Source organism: Carettochelys insculpta, chromosome 17 (genome assembly GCF_033958435.1).
Source record: "Carettochelys insculpta isolate YL-2023 chromosome 17, ASM3395843v1, whole genome shotgun sequence".
Taxonomy (NCBI): Eukaryota; Metazoa; Chordata; order Testudines; family Carettochelyidae; genus Carettochelys; species Carettochelys insculpta.
Window position 1 is genome coordinate 7457081 of NC_134153.1, and position 17291 is coordinate 7474371.

Consider the following 17291-nt stretch of genomic DNA (forward strand, 5'->3'; position numbering starts at 1 on the left):
GCAGTATTTCTCCTACTGACTTCAATAAGAGACCTGGGCGTGGCATGGTGATTGAATTGGGCTCATCTGTGTTAGACAGATAGAATTTCAGGAAAGTCTGGCCATAACACCGCTCTAGTAAATCCTTCCAGACACACTAAAAATAGTCTGAGACAAGCAATACTGCCAAGAGAGAGAGAGAGAGAGAGAGAGAGAGAGAGAGAGAGAGATCAGCAACACCTTTTATTTGACCACTGCAAATCAAGTCAAACAAGCATGCTTTCTAGAGTCATGCACTCCTCCAGCCAGGAAAAATAAGGGTATAACGAAACAATAGACATAGTAGTCAAGGCTAACAATATGTCAAAAGGGAAGATTACATAAAAACAAATATGGGTGTGGAATGGAGATCTCAAGGATAATAACTAACAAGGCTCTTGATCAGGGAGAAAACAAAGGGTAAGGATAATAGTAAAAGTTAATGCACTACAGGAGAGACAACTCCTTCTACAAGTTGAACCTCTCTAATCTGGAACTCTCTAGTCCGGCAACATTTGTAATCCAGCATGATTGTAGTTTGCCAGATGTCAGCTTCTCATAGGTGTGGCCAAGTTACCCGTGGTCCCATAAAGTTTGTTTACAGACATTAGTCCTGACTCTCAGTGTTCTGTGGTGTTATTTAGCAGTAATTAACCTCTAAATGTCTTCTAGGAGCTCAGTAAGCAGTGAAAGTGTTGGTAATGCTGCTAGACAATATTGACCTCCTGTGGTCCAGCCAGTTCTCCCATTCAGCACCAGTCAGTAACCAAGGATGCCAAACTAAAGAGGTTCAACCTGTATTATTTGTTGCCAGAGAGGTGTGTTTGGGCTGTTGGGGAGCAAGTTGGACCCTGCCTGAGGAAACCATAATGATATATTTTTAGCAATTGGTGCTTGAGGAAACAAGGCCTGACCTAGGATGGGTTCTGCATAATTATTTTAGCATGGTTAGGCCCTGTGTAGGATAGCTCCTGTCAAATGGGGAATAATGTTATCAACTTTCTATTAACAATCTTTTTATATGGCAAGAAAGATGCTAGAATGGGGCCAACTGTGCTTCCCCAAGACTTGTATGTGGATGAGATCCTCGGAGCTCAATTACTATAACACAGGGAAAGGGGGCAGAAGAGAATCAAGGTTTATAGACTCTCCAGAGGAGGCTCTCACCCCTCCTGTGTGGAAGGAGAGCACATTCAATTGCCTTTCTACAATCATCTCTCCTTTCCTAGGACCTGGCACAGGACTCTCCCTATACTCATGATCTGTGCAGGGATTTGAGAGAGACGGGCATCTCTGTGCTGGTTTGGGGTGACCTTTTCAGATCCATGGAGCTCCCCTGTATGGAAATACAGCACAGCCTCTACCACTTGCTCCATGCAACACTCTTTGCAAAAGGGATTCCTCTTGAAGGGGTGCATGGAGCTCCAAGAGGCAGCTGTGGTCATAGAAGCTTGCACGAGGAGGACAGATAGCTCAGAGTCAAATTCCCTGACCAAGCAAACAAGAAGTAACTCCACAAAGGTCTCTCTATCTGGTTTTCTTCTGTGCTAGCCTCCTGCAGAGGCTACACTGTAGAAAAGTGTGACTCAGGTCACGTCTACATTACCTGGAAGATTGACCTGCTCAGGGTTGAGACGCACAAATTCGATGTCTGGTAGAAATGTGTGCAATTGACTTATCAGGAGTCTGCAGTCCACCTCTGTTCTCCTTGCTGTTCTCAGTGAGGATGGCCAGGTAAGTCAAGTGCAGATAAGTTAGCTAGAATTGAGTATCTGCAGTCAACTTGCCTGCCTATTGTAGACCAAGCCCTAGCCTGCAATTCCCTGGCTCATAATGCTCATGACTTTAGAAAACCAAGATTCTTATCAAGAATCCTTCAAGCCACATCCTATACTAGTCAGTCAGGAAAAAATTCTATTCATACCCCTCGTGAAATACCACTGAACTCTTTGCCAAGGAGGAGTTCAGGAGGGGGATCATCATTGTGAGTTGAAAATCCTGGACATGGAAAAGTTCAAATATGCTTCAGTTCTTGGGTGGTTTTAATGTGCCTTACTAAAAGTCTGATCTGGCCCTTTTGAACTCAATGAGAGCCTTGCTATCTACTACAGTGGGAGCAGGGACTGGTTCTTAGAATAAATAAGTCAGATGGGCCCAAACCTTCATATCTTTATTCACGCAAAACCCAATTCAGCAGGACACTTAAGCATGTGTCTGACTTTCAGCATGAGAGTAGTCCCATAGATCAATATCAGAAGGGTAGTTATAGCCACAAAAACAATGAGAAGTCCTGTGGCACCTCATAGAGTAACAGATATTTTGGAGAATAAGCTTTTATGGGCAAAGATCCATTTCATCAGATGATACATAGATCACTGTTCTCAACTTGGGGATACACCAAGGTATTCCAGGGTGTACATCAGCTCATCTAGATATCTGCCTAGTTTTACAACAGGCTACATAAAAAACACTAGTAACTTCAGTACAATCTAAAAGTTCATTCAGACAATTACTTGTTTCTACTACTTTATACGACTTGCACTGAAATGAAAGTACGATATTTCTATTCCAGGTCATTTATATGATAATAAGATGGTAGAAAGTCAGCAAGTTTTCAGTAGTAGCTTTCAGTGATATTTTTGCATGTTTTTGTAAGTAAGTAGTTTTCAGTGAGGAGTAACTTGGTGGTATGCAAAACTAATCTGACTCCTGAAAAGGGTACTATCATCTGGAAAGGTTGAATGGCTGTTGTTTCAAGACCTCAGATTACTTATGAACCATGTTTCTCAACTGGTGGTACGCATATCCGTCGGGGTATGAGAGAGATGTGTGGGGGTAATTTTTTTTTTTGAAAAGAGGCACTTCATAAAGAAAAAAAAGATTGAGAAACACTGCCATAGATGTCAATGAGATACATGCATGCTCACAGTTTCATGTCTTTCTGAGCTGAAGTCTCTGAGGCTTTGTCTACACTTACCTTTACTGTCTATCTACTTCAGCTGTGGATGTTGGCATACCTAGGGTGTTGTCTTCCATGTGGTATCATCAGTGGGAGCAACTCTCCAGTCAACCCTGGCTGCTCTCCTCATTTTGCTGGAGTAGACCTTGGACAACGTGGGGAAGATCTACTGAGACTAAAGGACAACAGATGAGGTACTCCTGGGGTCAGCTAGAAGTTTGGACCCAGGACAGAGTGAAGTGGAGGATGACCTGTGCTCCACTCGCAGTAAAAAGGTTTAAGAACAAGAAGATTGGTGTCAATGGGAGCACTTTCAGAGATCAATGTATTGTGTCTTCAGTGGCACGATCAATTGGCGCCCAGTGGATTGATCCCTGCCGGGTTGATTCCTGGCATTGTGAAGACAAACCCCGTAGTATACAACTGAACTAATTATGTGAGAGTGCTTTTTTGTGCCAGTATGTGCTGGTATAGGCACCTTTTTTTCAGAATGCCCTGGCTGGGGATCCCATGGCTGGGGCTGCTAGTTGGGCTCCACCCCTCAGCTGGCTCCCAGCCACAGGGCTGTGGGGTCCACCCAACCCACAGCGAGAGGGTGAGTACCAGCATCTCTTTTTCTTTTCTTTCTTTTTACAAAAAAAGGACTGGTAAGGACCACCTACTTAAGAAGGGTTTGAAGGGTATGGAAGTATAACATCTTCCCTCAAGAAATACTCACCCTATTGCTGTCTTTTCACCCTTCTTAATAACATCAGGAGGTTCAACAGGGTTTTCCAATTCATAAACGGCCTGCTCGATTCATAGTTGCCTTTTTATCTTGTCTCAGTACATCAAGATAAAGCTGTGGGAGAAAAATCCTTTCTGTGTCAAGCTATTTATTATTTCAGTCCTGCTCTGTTTTGGTATTTCTCTGTGATGGCGTCTTTGTGTTATAATTTTGTTTGAAAATGTTTGTTCACGTGGAGTTTTCAAAAGCAGGAGCTGGCACAAAGAATGTAGGAAACTGAAATAAATTACACAGAGGCACGAGGTACTTGCAGACATAGCTGTAGTCCAACCTTTCCACACTGTTCCCAGCCGATAGCAGAAAATTTAACTTAAACCAGCATAATACCAACCTGTTCCTGTTGTTTCTGAAGTATCATTTATACATGCTGATACCAGGGTGCCTGACCCAAAAATGTAGCATGAGATTTCTTTATTTAGGTTCTAAAGAATGTTTTTTCTGCATCCCTGAAAATAAAATAAACTTTCAGATGTTTCCAGCAAATAAAAATACAGCAAAAGCTCCTTAAATCCAGAGCCTTCCAGGCAAGTTAGTTGGTATCTTCGTAGGCATATTCATTTCAGCTGGAATAAAATGTGCTTCATTGTGTGGGACTGCATTAATTGGCATGTGTCTGATTCTATTCAGTGAATGGGTCAGAAAATTGATGTTTTTCACTCTTTGAAACCAGTGGGATTTGTGTCCATTTAGAGGCCTTAATTCTTGCTTTAGGGTATTACAGGGACCTTTTTCTTTGATTTTTTTTTCCCCTCGTGCTTGATGGTTTGAATAACAATAGTGAAATTAATGTGAGGATTGTTTTTTCACCCCTTTGGGCATAATACTACTTTTCTTGACTGTAATCAAGGAATGCCTTAACAGGCCATGTTCAAAGTGTTCAACATCATGATGTCCCAGTTACCACCATATTCTGACACTACTGCAACATATTCTCTTTTGTGTTTATTTACAGGAAAATACAACTGATTATTCATGATGCCAGAGTGGCATCCCTGCTCCTAGCAAAGCCAATGCCAAAGCTCCTCTTGACTTCAGGGTAGCACAATCAATTTTGATGTTTAGCTTAATGGAAGCTGTGGAGGTACTACATTATGATCAAATGGGTCTGTCCCATTCTCATTTCTATTATTTTATTTTCCTGTTAGTGTTTTGCAGCATGAAGCATGTCATAGAATACTGAGTGTATCTGACCCACTCCTTGGGCTATGTTGGCATGAGGGATGGAGACCCTCCTGCCCACAGTGCCTGTGCTTGGGGTTGGCTATTTTGTGGCGTATACAATATGCACTGTTGCACCTGTCTCAGGGGAATTGCTCTTCCACTTGCTGTCTGGCCTAGTAGCATGCCATTCAGGAACTCGGGAAATGGGGATTCTACTGCTAAATTGGCCATTAGCTTGCTGGATGACCTTTGGCAAGCTGTCATTGCTCTATACCTTGATTTTACCATCTGTAAAATGGGGATAAGCATACTTGACCTCTTTTGTAAAATGTTTTGTGATCTATTGATGAAAAATACTATATAAGAACTAGGTATTGTTATCTGTGACATCTGTAAAGATATTTGGATATGTTTATAGAGAGAGAGAATATTTAAATTGCAGCAAAGCATATACTTTGATTGCAGAACTTGGGGGAAGATAAGATATGGCCCATTAAGTCCTTTCTACATCTAACTTCTATTTATTAATGATTCATATGGAATTTATGCCCAAAGCTACATTCTAAAATAAATCCATTAATATGTAGGTACAGTTTAAAATGAAGTTTGCTGTGTTATCCCCTTTTTTCTCTTTATGGTTCACAAATATCCTCATTAATGAGTTTCCTGGAAGAAACAGCAAAATAAAGACTCCATTTGAGCAAGCTGCCACCTGATCTTACAGAAGTTGCAAAGACAAAAGGAGGGGAAGCTGGCTGAGGAAATTCATTGCCCTGTGCCATTCCATTTCCAAAGCTCTGCTTACGTGGGAGCATATGCACTTATGTGAGTCTGTGTGCATATCTCTGCTTCTGCATGGGCTCTGGGTGCCCCGGGAGGAGTAGAAGTGGAGTGGGGGTTCTTGCAGCTCCCCGTGGTAACTGGTAGGGCCGGATCCCCAACCCATGGGTGTCAGGTGCCAGATTGCAAACTCCCACTGACTGCAAAGATTCTGCCTCAGAGCTACTCTCAGGCATTGCCGTTTTAAGATGTGGCCCCCACACTCCCGCCCTCTCCCCTCCCAGCAAGAGGTTCCCTGGAGGGGTTCTTTCACTTGCACCACGATCTCACGGCTGTGAGAGGCAGCTGTTCTCGCAGCCCGGCTGCTGCCAGAGCCCGGCGGGGGGCTGGCCCTGGATGCGGCTGCAGGCGGCTGAACGCGGAGATGGTAGCGGGCAGACCCCAGTGAATCAGCCCCACGTGTCGGTCGGCTGCTCGCGGCTTCCAGCGGCTGGAGGGGCCGGCTGCGCTGGGGGACGATGGGATGCTGCACCGGGCGCTGCACCTTGATTTTCCTCTGCACCTTACAGCTGGTGAGTAGCCGGCTCTGCCCCGGGACAATTCTCCGGGCTCCTGGGGAACCCCCTCCCTTCCCCTCCCGCTCGGGTGGCTGATCCCGGGAAACTTTTACACCCATCTCTAGCCCCGCGCGCTCCGGCGGCCGAATCGACACGAGTTGGCACCGACTCTCGATCCCAGGACGGAGACTGTTGTGCGTGTCTGTGCCCGGTTCAAGCCGGCTTCGCAAACTCCTCGAGAGGGACCGAGGAGGCGCGACCTGGCGGGGGTGGGGCGCAGCCGGCAGGCTCAGAACAAAAGATTCCCCGGGATCTAACTCCGCTTCCAAGTGCATCGTTAAGCATCACTGTGTCCCAGGCTTCTGAGTGGGCAGGATGGACATTTAAGTCCCCTGCGGCTGCATTTTAGTCGTACTAATTGTTTGTCAGGGTTACGAGTTGTGCTCCAGAATGGGATCCCTTTAGCTTCCAGCCTTTCGGTTTGTATTTTGAGAGGGGTGGGGGCGTCCGGCTGTAATCCTGATTTGCCATAGCTCGCCTGTCTGGGGTTGCTTCCCTGTTTTGTTTAAAATGGGGGAGGAGGGCGCCTTTAGAAAAAAAGTCTTAAACTTGTGAGGTCAGTAGCCTTAGAAAGAAAAACAAAAACAAAAAAAAAACAAAAAACTGACGTTAAACATTGAGAGCGAAAAGTTCAAAAGCGTTGAAATAATCAAATTATCAAAGAGGCCAACTGTACCGCTATATAAGGCTGCAAAGAGAGATGAAATTACCATGGATTTCTTCCCTGTTCGTTGCATGTATTCATGCATATTTAAAACTACTTACTGCCAAGATTTACATATATACCATCAGAAGCAAACTCCTTTAGCGTCTGAAATAGTGGTTTTCAGACATCCTGGCTTGCTGTTACATCTGCATACATTTCATTGCTGAACTGTGATAAACAAAGGTCTGGTTGTTTTATGATTGTCTGTGCTTCTAGCTTGTATCTGGAGGGTCCCCTTGTCAATTGCTAATAGGCTCCAGGGTTTCTCTTGCCTTAAAAAGGAAATGGCCTACTTTTATTTAATTTTGAAGCACATTTTTTTCTAAACGAGTTTTGTGTTGGAGCGTAATCTGTAGATCATGCTGTGGAAAGGGGCTGCTTGATTTTAAGCTCTGTAGTAAATTAGTGCCACTGAGTATTCTAGCTAAAACTGTGTAGCAGTAATTTGTTTTTCCTGAAGGGACAGTTCTGTGGAGGAAAGAGCTCTCAGTTAGAGGAAATTAGAGGCGGCTAGCTTTTAAAACCTAAATCATTGCTCTAAAAAATTTGGTAGTGGAGAATAAACTTAGCCCACTTATTGTAACTAGCATGACCAAGAGATGCAAAATTTGACTTGTGGATAAATGAAATAAAGACTGAGGTGCTGGTTGTTTGCATGGAGCACATTACTAGACATGTTTTATGTATGGTAATGATAATGATGGTGGTGAATATTTAGTCTTTTGGTGTATGTGTTTTTTCCCTTAATTTTTCACTCACACTGAACAGAGAAAAGAGACTATAACCGTGTTACCTTCAAATAAATTAGTGTTGAACACCTAATTGTCTCTTAAATTTAGCAGTGCATCAGACTGTTTTTTTTTTTTTTTTATTTTAATGTTAACTGCTGGTGCTGCTCTTATTTTTGACAAGTGTGGGAGTTTTCTGGTATCCAGGATACTGGAACAAAGAACTCCAAGCATTTTTTTTTGTTTAGGACCCTCCTCCTTGAAGAAAGAGTCAGCTTTGCCCATTCTTAAGCAAGTTGGATGTCTCTGCCTTGGAGATTTCCCAGGGTACTTGCCTTGGTAAATTGGTAGAAATGAAAAATGTAAAATATGGGGAGGGAATTCCTGAAACTCTGCCCTGATGAGCGTGTGACCATGAACTGTTGGCTAAACTCCCAGTAATTTACTGGGGGAAGCTGTGAGATTTTTCCCTGGTATGTATCCAACTCTTCTTGTGTGTAAATTGTCACATAATTTATATAGCAATATAGCTAAGTGGGCTACAATAGAACGAGACCCTGTAGGTAATGGAATCAATCAATACAAAAACCAGAAGTCATCAGCCCATCATCATTAATAAATTATAAAGATGTGAACTTTCTTTGATCTTCTTATGTCTGTGTTCTATTCCACATGCTACTTTGAACTCTGTATATACTTCCCTTAGTGTTTCCCACAACAAAAATCCTGGGGTGAAATCCTGGTTCTGCTGAAGTCAATGAGAATTTTGCCACTGATCTCAGTAGAGTAAGAATTTCACCTCTCATACTTAAAACATTATTTGAAGGTGTTTCTACTACTTTGTTTGGAATCTGCATACTCTCCTATATATTTCTCTAGTGCAATAACTGACTTTACTGGGAGCTTTTATAAATAATAAAGATAAGAAAAACAACAGCTCAATTTGCAATAGCTTGTGGAGGTCCTACTACTCGTTGCGTGCAAGTAGCTGGATAACTTCCAGCTGTACATGGAAGTGTTCACAGATTCTGAAATGTTCACAAATTGTAGCATAAAGAAATGTCTGAAAAATAATCTGCATATATTAATCATTATTGTTTGTTGTTCTGCTTAAAAATGTTTGTCATCCAACGGGGTAGCAGGAGCAACAGTATGTGAATTAGGTGACTAACTATACCACATGAATGTTAAGTAGGTTACCAGCACTGCACAGGCTGCAAACTCTTTGTGTTCACTCTAAATTATATACACCAAGATAATAAATGTCACAGAGACATGGAAGATTAGGGATGGAAGAGATCTTGGTAGGTCATCTAGTCCAACCACTCACTCACAGTAGCCGTGTCTACATGTGCACGCTACTTCGAAGTAGCGGCACTAACTTCGAAATAGCGCCTGTCACGGCTACACGCGCCGGGCGCTATTTCGAAGTTAACTTCGACGTTAGGCGGCGAGACGTTGAAGTCGCTAACCCCATGAGGGGATAGGAATAGCGCCCTACTTCGACGTTCAACGTCGAAGTAGGGACCGTGTAGTCGTTGCGCGTCCCGCAACTTCGAAATAGCGGGGTCCGCCATGGCGGCCATCAGCTGAGGGGTTGAGAGATGCTCTCTCTCCAGCCCCTGCGGGGCTCTATGGTCACCATGGGCAGCAGCCCTTAGCCCAGGGCTTCTGGCTGCTGCTGCGGCAGCTGGGGATCCATGCTGCAGGCACAGGGTCTGCAACCAGTTGTAGGCTCTGTGTATCTTGTGTTGTTTAGTGCAACTGTGTCTGGGAGGGGCCCTTTAAGGGAGCGGCTTGCTGTTGAGTCCGCCCTGTGACCCTGTCTGAAGCTGTGCCTGACATCCTTATTTCGATGTGTGCTACTTTGGCATGTAGATGTTCCCTCGCAGCGCCTATTTCGATGTGGGGCTGCGCAACGTCGAAGTTGAACATCGATGTTGCCAGCCCTGGAGGACGTGTAGACGTTACTCATCGAAATAGCCTATTTCGATGTTGGCTTCACGTGTAGATGTAGCCAGTGGGACCAATCCCAACTAAATCATTCCAGCCAGGGCTTTGACCAGCGTGGCCTTAAAAACTTATAAGAATGAAGATTCTACCACCTTCCTCGACAACCCATTCCAGTGTTTCATCACCCTCCTAGTGAAATAATTTTTCCTAATATCCAACCGAGACCTCCCTCACTGTAACTGGAGACCATTGCTCCTTGTTCTGTCGTCTGTCACCACTGAGAACAGCCTCTCTCCATCCCCTTCGGAACCCCTCTTTAGGTATTTTGGAGAGAATTAGAATTGAGCCTCATCTGATTTACTGATCAGAAAATGACTACTCTTGTAATGATTAATTTGACTAATTCTAGTCATAACCTGTTATCCACCTGAACATTTGCAAAGTAAGGGTTTGCTCCCCTACGGTTCTATGCTGAGGAGCATAATGAACAAAGGGGAACTTTTGGCACTCTTCCCCTCTGCCAGCCCCATGCATGCAACAGGAAAAGGTAGCACTGTGGGCCAGCAGGACCCAGCAGGGCTTTCACTGCAACTTAAGCACAAGTTTAATGTGAAGCACATGCTTAGGTGTGTTGCTAAATCAGGGCCACAATGCATAAAAGAGTCTTGTATGAAGTGTGCTCAGCTAACATGCAGCCTGCTCCCTGCCTTCCTAAAGGGGAACCCACATTCAGCAGGCTGATGGCTAGCTAGTAATACAGGACTGTTTCTGTCCTGAAGGAGCAGCATAGTTATTCCCATGGCACCTGCCCTGGACCTGCTAGCAGAAAATAACAAGGCTGTAACTTTAGCTGCCATCATTGTGCTTGTAAAGAAGCATTGGGTTCTAGGACTGGCAAATTGTTCTTTTAATTCACACTGTAAGGGCCCAGTAGTGTGAATTAAGATTGGAAGGTCAAGACACATAACTAGTTTGAGAGACAAATATCCGAGAGATAGCTATGTTAGTCTGTATCTTCGAGAACAACAAGAAGTCCTGTGGCCCCTTTATCGACTAACAGATATTTTGAAGCATGAGCTTTCATGGGCAAACACCCGCTTCATCGGATACATTGCTCTAACTCAGACACTAATGTGATATACACCTCCCATCCCCTGAACTCCCATGAATCTTTCTCGAAACACAAATATTAGGGAAATCTTCTGTGAAACACAAGCATGCTGTATTTTTGCCTAGTGAGGGAACGATATCCAGGAAGTGTATTAGAGCAATGTGCAGTATAGATATTAATATTAGAACCGATTGCGAGTGCAGGATTTCACAACCTAGGAATACTGCAGAGTACATCACTAGGGCACATCCATCAGGGCCCTCAAAGGATTGTGGGATTGGCGGGTCCCCGTAAGAAACCATGGACAGTTACTGCTAGATTCCAGACAGGAAAAAATGTAAATAGCTGGTGATCTAGTCCTTCCTCCCTGTCAGTAGCCAGATGGTTCACCAGAGTATATTTCTTAGAGTAATAAGTAATTGTGTGCTGAAGGCGCCATCTGAATTTATTTCAGCCAGACCAGGCATGGAAAAATTCACTGCGTCCCCATAATCTATCCAACAAATCAAGTAATTGTTTAAATTCAGTCCATGGGTAGGGTGTATGGATGCCAAGCATAAGCCTGGAGACAATTTTACCGGTACGTTTAGAACTCCTTCTTTGCAAAGGCTCATCATGGAAAAAATGACAAACATTTCTCATTAAGAGCAAGAGTGGAACCCACAGAATTTCTACACACAGAAACAAACCAAAAGAAACTATATCCGTGTATTTATTTCTTCTTTCTGACTCCCTCCCTTTTCCTGACAATCGCTTTTTAATCTCTTACAGAAGTGGGTGATCAAGTGTGGAAACTATTTAAAACCAGTATAAGCCTCTTCTCTACTAGCCTTGTCTAACAACCAGCATGGCCATACCAGCTTGATCCAGCAGAAAGTTGATAAATTCAAACACGAGAAAACTTTTAAAAAGGGATTTTGGGATGGTACAGGGTGTAAATCAGAACAGAATATAAGGAAAAATGAATGAACATACAAAACATTTTAAGTTTATATAACTTATAAGCTTCCCACTCCATTTCCTACATTAAAGGCAGCAACAGACCTGACTGCTGATTTTAGATCCACCCACCCTCAGTCTTCAACATAGACAAAATTTAGCTTCTCATACGGATTCCAACTTTGCAGCCAGCTATAGGCTCCTGTCCTTATGTATTGAGCTGCATCAATCAGCCCAAAACTTTGGGGAAGTTCACCCCAGCCCATTAGCTGTCATTCAGAGGTCCCTTGGGGCAGGAATTATCTCCCTGATGTCCTAAACTGTGTGCACTGGATGGGTAGCAGTCAAATAAAAGATTAGACTCTGTGGCCATGTCTACACTAGAGCATAAAATCAATCTTAAGGCACTTAGCTTGATTTTATAATGTAATTGTCTTCTCTGAAAATACCATTAGGTCAGTTTTAAGGGGAACTAAAGTCAATGTTCTTGCCCACCCTTCTCAGGCGGCATAACGCCAAGTTCAATTTTTAAAGGTTGAATTAATGCTACTGTGGAAACAGCATTATTTTAAATAACTTGTATTGGCCTCCAGAGTTATCCCATAATGCCCCAAGTGTGTCAATTCTGGATGCTTTTACCTCCACTGCTCCCCAGGTGTGCAGAAAATAGGTAACACGAAGCCTGGGAATTTGACTTCATTTTCTTTCTGGCCAGCATGGCCAGCAGACCTCAGGAGTGATTGCCTCTAGCCATGAGTTCATGTCTGGCTTTTACATGAGCAGTGATTGGGCGAAGGGTATAAGCAGCCTTCCACTTCACCTTGCACAGACTGGCCAAGAGCCAAGCAGAAGTCTCTATCGCGAATTTTTGGAAGTTCATGGACTGCTCCCTTGTTATTCTCCTGGGGGTGGCCAGCATGCCAAAATTATGAGGAACAGAGAGACAGTAACATTCTCACCTTCCCCATCCCTACCTTGCACTGGTCCATGAAGCAGTCGGCCCTTTAGGGAGAGTTAGGTACATCCCCAAAGAGGTACTGTACACTCCCTGAGATTCTCCAGGGTGCTGTCAAAGAGCCATAGATGTGTAGGACTAGGAGGGATGATTTCACACAACTGCTAATACTGTGCTGTGTCTAACTGGCATATTTGAACCCTGAGTCATTAAAACAAAAGCAGATGCACAAATCAGCAGTGTGCCCAGTGCTTATCACAGTGATCAGAATCATCTCCTTGTTACCTTGTGCTCCCCCGTCTTTTTATCCCCTTCGCCCATTGTCTCTCATGCTGAGATTGTAAATCCTTCAAACCAGGGGCTGTCTTCTTTTGTGTTTGTACAGCACCTAGCGCAGTGGGAGCCTGGTCCCCCTCTGTGGTCCTGAAGCACTGCCACAAATTATGCACATGTAATAGCCGTATTAAACAGGAGCTGAGTGGGAGTGCTAGGCAAAGTAAAGTTTAAGCTGTGGCAATAATCGATTTGGTTTAAAAATTTCCACTGAAACTGGTCTTTGGTGGAAAATTGAGGCTTTGACTCAATGAATTTTGCTGTGAGAAGTGTCCACTTTCCATAGATAATTTTGAATTTTCATCAGAATCCCAAAAATACTTTGGTTAAAAATGGTCCTGTTTTGTTCTGTTTTTTGATGAAAAGTCCATTTTTTTTCTGTGGAGAAAAACAGGTCTCCAAGCAGCTCTAGTCAGCAATGATTCGGAGAGGGAATCCCACTGGAAAGCTGGGAAGTTTTCTTCTGCAGAGTGACAGGGTCAGCTGACTACCACAGCGCCTCCTGCTGGCTGGCCTGGGAATTAGCTGGTTTTTCTCAGCAGGGTGCCTATTTCTGAATGGTACATTGTCCACCGCCTTTCGCTTCACACAGTCAGCTCTGGACCGAGGTCATGACGTCCTTTTCAGGACACTGCCCTCCAGCAGTGCCTGCTCTAGTAATCCCTTGTCCCCTTCTGGGGGATTCAGCAGTCCTGGTTCATCCCAGGGCACCCACCATAGTGACCCACTGCAGCCTTGGTCTAGCCCCTCACATCAGGGACAGGTTACAGTTTATTAGGGCCACTTGGGCATGGCTAGGTTTGGTACCAGTGGGAAGGGAAAGGACTCAGGCCTTCCTACTACTCTGAGTCCTGGCCCAGGGACCCTCTGGTGGCAGCCTTGTTTTGCCCCCCTCTTCTCTTCCTCTCACTGCCTTGCTCCTTGGGCCACTTCCCCTGTGGCCCCCTTGCATCTTCTTGGCCTCTTTTTCGGGCCCAGCAGTAATGGCAGGCATCAGGATAGAGCTTCTCCCTAGCCCCCTAAGACTGCCAAGTATCGCTCTTGTTGAGGTGCTTTCTGTAAGTGGGAGCAGGTCCTACCCCTTCCCTGGCTAGGACCCAACTGACACAGCTGTGCTACAGCAGCTCCTTATAAGCTCCAGCAAGCTGCCCTCTGATAGGCTCCCCCTTTCCTTTTAACTCATTGGCTGGGGGAGCTGTGCATGCTCCCTCCAGCCTGCCTTATACCTGCTTTTCCACTAGTGGGTACTTGCCCAACGACATGCAGTATCTGGTCATTCAGAGGTGCTGCACCCGAAGTTCACATTGCCCAGACAATCCAAATTCATACTTCCCATTGTGGCAATAGATTACCAGTGACACCCAGGCATCCTATGCATCTGTGTTTTCTAAACCAACCCATTCCAAGGTTTCAGACCCGAAATAAAATCGAAGAAGGTTCAAAATAAAAACAATTCCCTCCACCTTTCAACCTTTTTTTCTTAAAGTGCTTTCACACAGGCATGGTCTGGTTCTTTTGTGATAGGATATTCTTGTACATTTTAAATGGATCAGAATCACAAATAATATACAGCAAAATTTCCTTTCTGATTTCTGTTACTGTGCTGATGGAAGAGATGTGTGTATAATTGGATTGGACCGTTATTTTTCTAACTAAATTCATCCCACATAACCAACCAGTGGTGACAGATTTATAACTAAATCAAAGACTTTATCTGGGAATATATATATCAAGTGATCAAACCCACTGAGGTATAGAGTATCATTAGCCTTATAGTGAGTGAAAAAAAAATTGCCAGAGCTGGCCACACATAAAAGTATACTCTTCAAACTCAAAACAAGTTCTCTTTCCTGCTGCTTTCCCTGTAGGTATCTTCTATGATTGCCTGAAATTTTACTTTGCTGCTGAGATGAGATCTCTGAAAATGCAACTTCCTGGGTACAAGTATCAGAGAAGTAGCCTTGTTAGTCTGAATCAGCGAAAACAACATGAAGTCTTGTGTCACCTTGGCTACGTCTACACGTGCAGCCAACATCGAAATAGCTTATTTTGATGTTGCGACATCGAAATAGTCTATTTCGATTAATAACGTCTACACGTCCTCCAGGGCCGGCAACGTCGATGTTCAACTTCGACGTTGCTCAGCCCAACATCGAAATAGGCGCAGCGAGGGAACGTCTACACGTCAAAGTAGCACACATCGAAATAGGGATGCCAGGCACAGCTGCAGACAGGGTCACAGGGCGGACTCAACAGCCAGCCGCTCCCTTAAAGGGCCCCTCCCAGACACAGTTGCACTAAACAACACAAGATACGCAGAGCTGACAACTGGTTGCAGACCCTGTGCCTGCAGCATAGATCCCCAGCTGCCGCAGAAGCAGCCAGAAGCCCTGGGCTAAGGGCTGCTGCCCACGGTGACCATAGAGCCCCGCAGGGGCTGGAGAGAGAGCATCTCTCAACCCCCCAGCTGATGGCCGCCATGGAGGACCCAGCAATTTCGACGTTGCGGGACGCGGATCGTCTACACGGTCCCTACTTCGACGTTGAACGTCAAAGTAGGGCGCTATTCCTATCTCCTCATGAGGTTAGCGACTTCGACGTCTCGCCGCCTAATGTCGAAGTTAACTTCGAAATAGCGCCCGACGTGTGTAGACGCGACGGGCGCTATTTCGAAGTTGGTGCCGCTACTTCGAAGTAGCGTGCACGTGTAGACGCAGCTCTTATTGACTAACAGATATTTTGGAGTGTCAGCTTTCCTGGGTAAAGACCCACTTTTTAGATGCATGTGACGAAGCAGGTCTTAAGCCACGAAAGCTTATAGTCCAAAAAATCTGTTAGTCTACTAGGTGCCACAGGACTTCTTGTTATTTTCATGGGCATGTTACTATATCACTGTACTCCCTGAATTTTTAGCAGCCCCTTGTTTAGGTTTTTCTGTTCATGTCACTCCTGTGCTTTACCTTTCATCTCTGCATTTTCTCCATACACTTGAGCCAGTATATCTCTGCTGACAAAACTGGAACTTGCCGTTTTTGCACTGGGCTTGTTTCTGCAAGCCCTTACTCACATTGAATAGTCCTTACTCAAACAGATAACCTCAATGAACTCAAAACGATAATCCCCATGAGTAGTTTAATACTTAGCCTTCAGGCTGCAAAACTGGGTCAGTTGTGAGTAACAGATAGGAGGACCTCACCTGAGTTTTGGCATATAACGGAATTACAGTCACTTGGGACTTGGATTTACCCAAAACTTTGAGGACTTTCAGGCTGACTTTTCCTTAGTGGATCTAATTTTTCCTCCCATTTCTGAAGCCCTGCTGCTACCATCCAGTCCATCTCAAGTGTCTGGCTGGCAACAGTCATAGCCTTTGCCTGGCCACAGCCTGCTTTTCTGCTTCTCACTTAGTTTCTTCAAATGGGCCCCTCTGACTCCAGTGCACAAAGCTCATGGATTTTGCCTCTGAGTCCAGCCCTGCTGATGGCTTTTATTTATATACTATGTCAGAGAGAGAGGGGACAGACAGACACACAGACAAAGACAGAGGCAGAGAGAAAATAAATGACAAGGCCTAGTTGGTGGTTCAGAGGCTGTAGCTCGTCTTGGCTGAATGTGCCTTGCTCCTCACCATTTTACCCTGTGACCTCTTTCCCAGGTTCTGCCCTGCTGCCCCATATACTGCACGGTCTTTATAAGTGTTGAGCTTGTTTAACCGCTATATGAGCAGGTGACACATGAATACAACAGCACAAGGTGATCCTGGAGAGAAAAATAATGGGATCGTTCTCTTTTGTCCTCTATTTCTGCTTACTGTGTTGTGTAAGGAAAAGCTAAGTGAGTCCAAATAACAAAGATGAGGAGCTTTTCTAGCTGCATTGGACAAATATTATTATGTCAGTCCAGAACTGTAGAAGCTTTCTTTGAGGAGTTTAGCTGCCCCTTTATTCTTCATTCTCTTTCCCATCCCTCCATCCCTGAAGTGTATCAGATCAGCTTGAGGAGGAGCTCATGTCTACAGATCTACTCTCTGCTTTGTGGCTTACTTTATTTTCTGTATGAAAGGACCAGAGTCTGTTGCTATCCAAGAGTTGAACCCCTTTCCTCTTTGCTGTGTCTGGGTGCCGACTCATATGGAGGTGGGGCATTCAGTTCAAGAACACATCTTGTGTAGTCCAATGACATTTCACAAGCAGAATGGAGGGTGTTCTAGTGTGTTATATCAAGAGACTCAGGCTATATCTACA

The 17291-nt window shown here is 44.4% G+C and overlaps 1 protein-coding gene across 1 annotated transcript in view; it reads left to right on the forward strand.

Moving 5' to 3' along the window:
* The first annotated feature begins 6045 nt into the window (after positions 1–6045).
* The window catches only part of NKAIN4 (sodium/potassium transporting ATPase interacting 4), an 80537-nt gene continuing 69291 nt past the window's right edge, over positions 6046–17291 (forward strand). Inside the window, exon 1 of the mRNA XM_075012215.1 lies at positions 6046–6277. Coding sequence (XP_074868316.1) covers positions 6224–6277 — 54 coding nt within the window. The 5' untranslated portion in view covers positions 6046–6223. The remainder of the gene's footprint in view (positions 6278–17291) is intronic.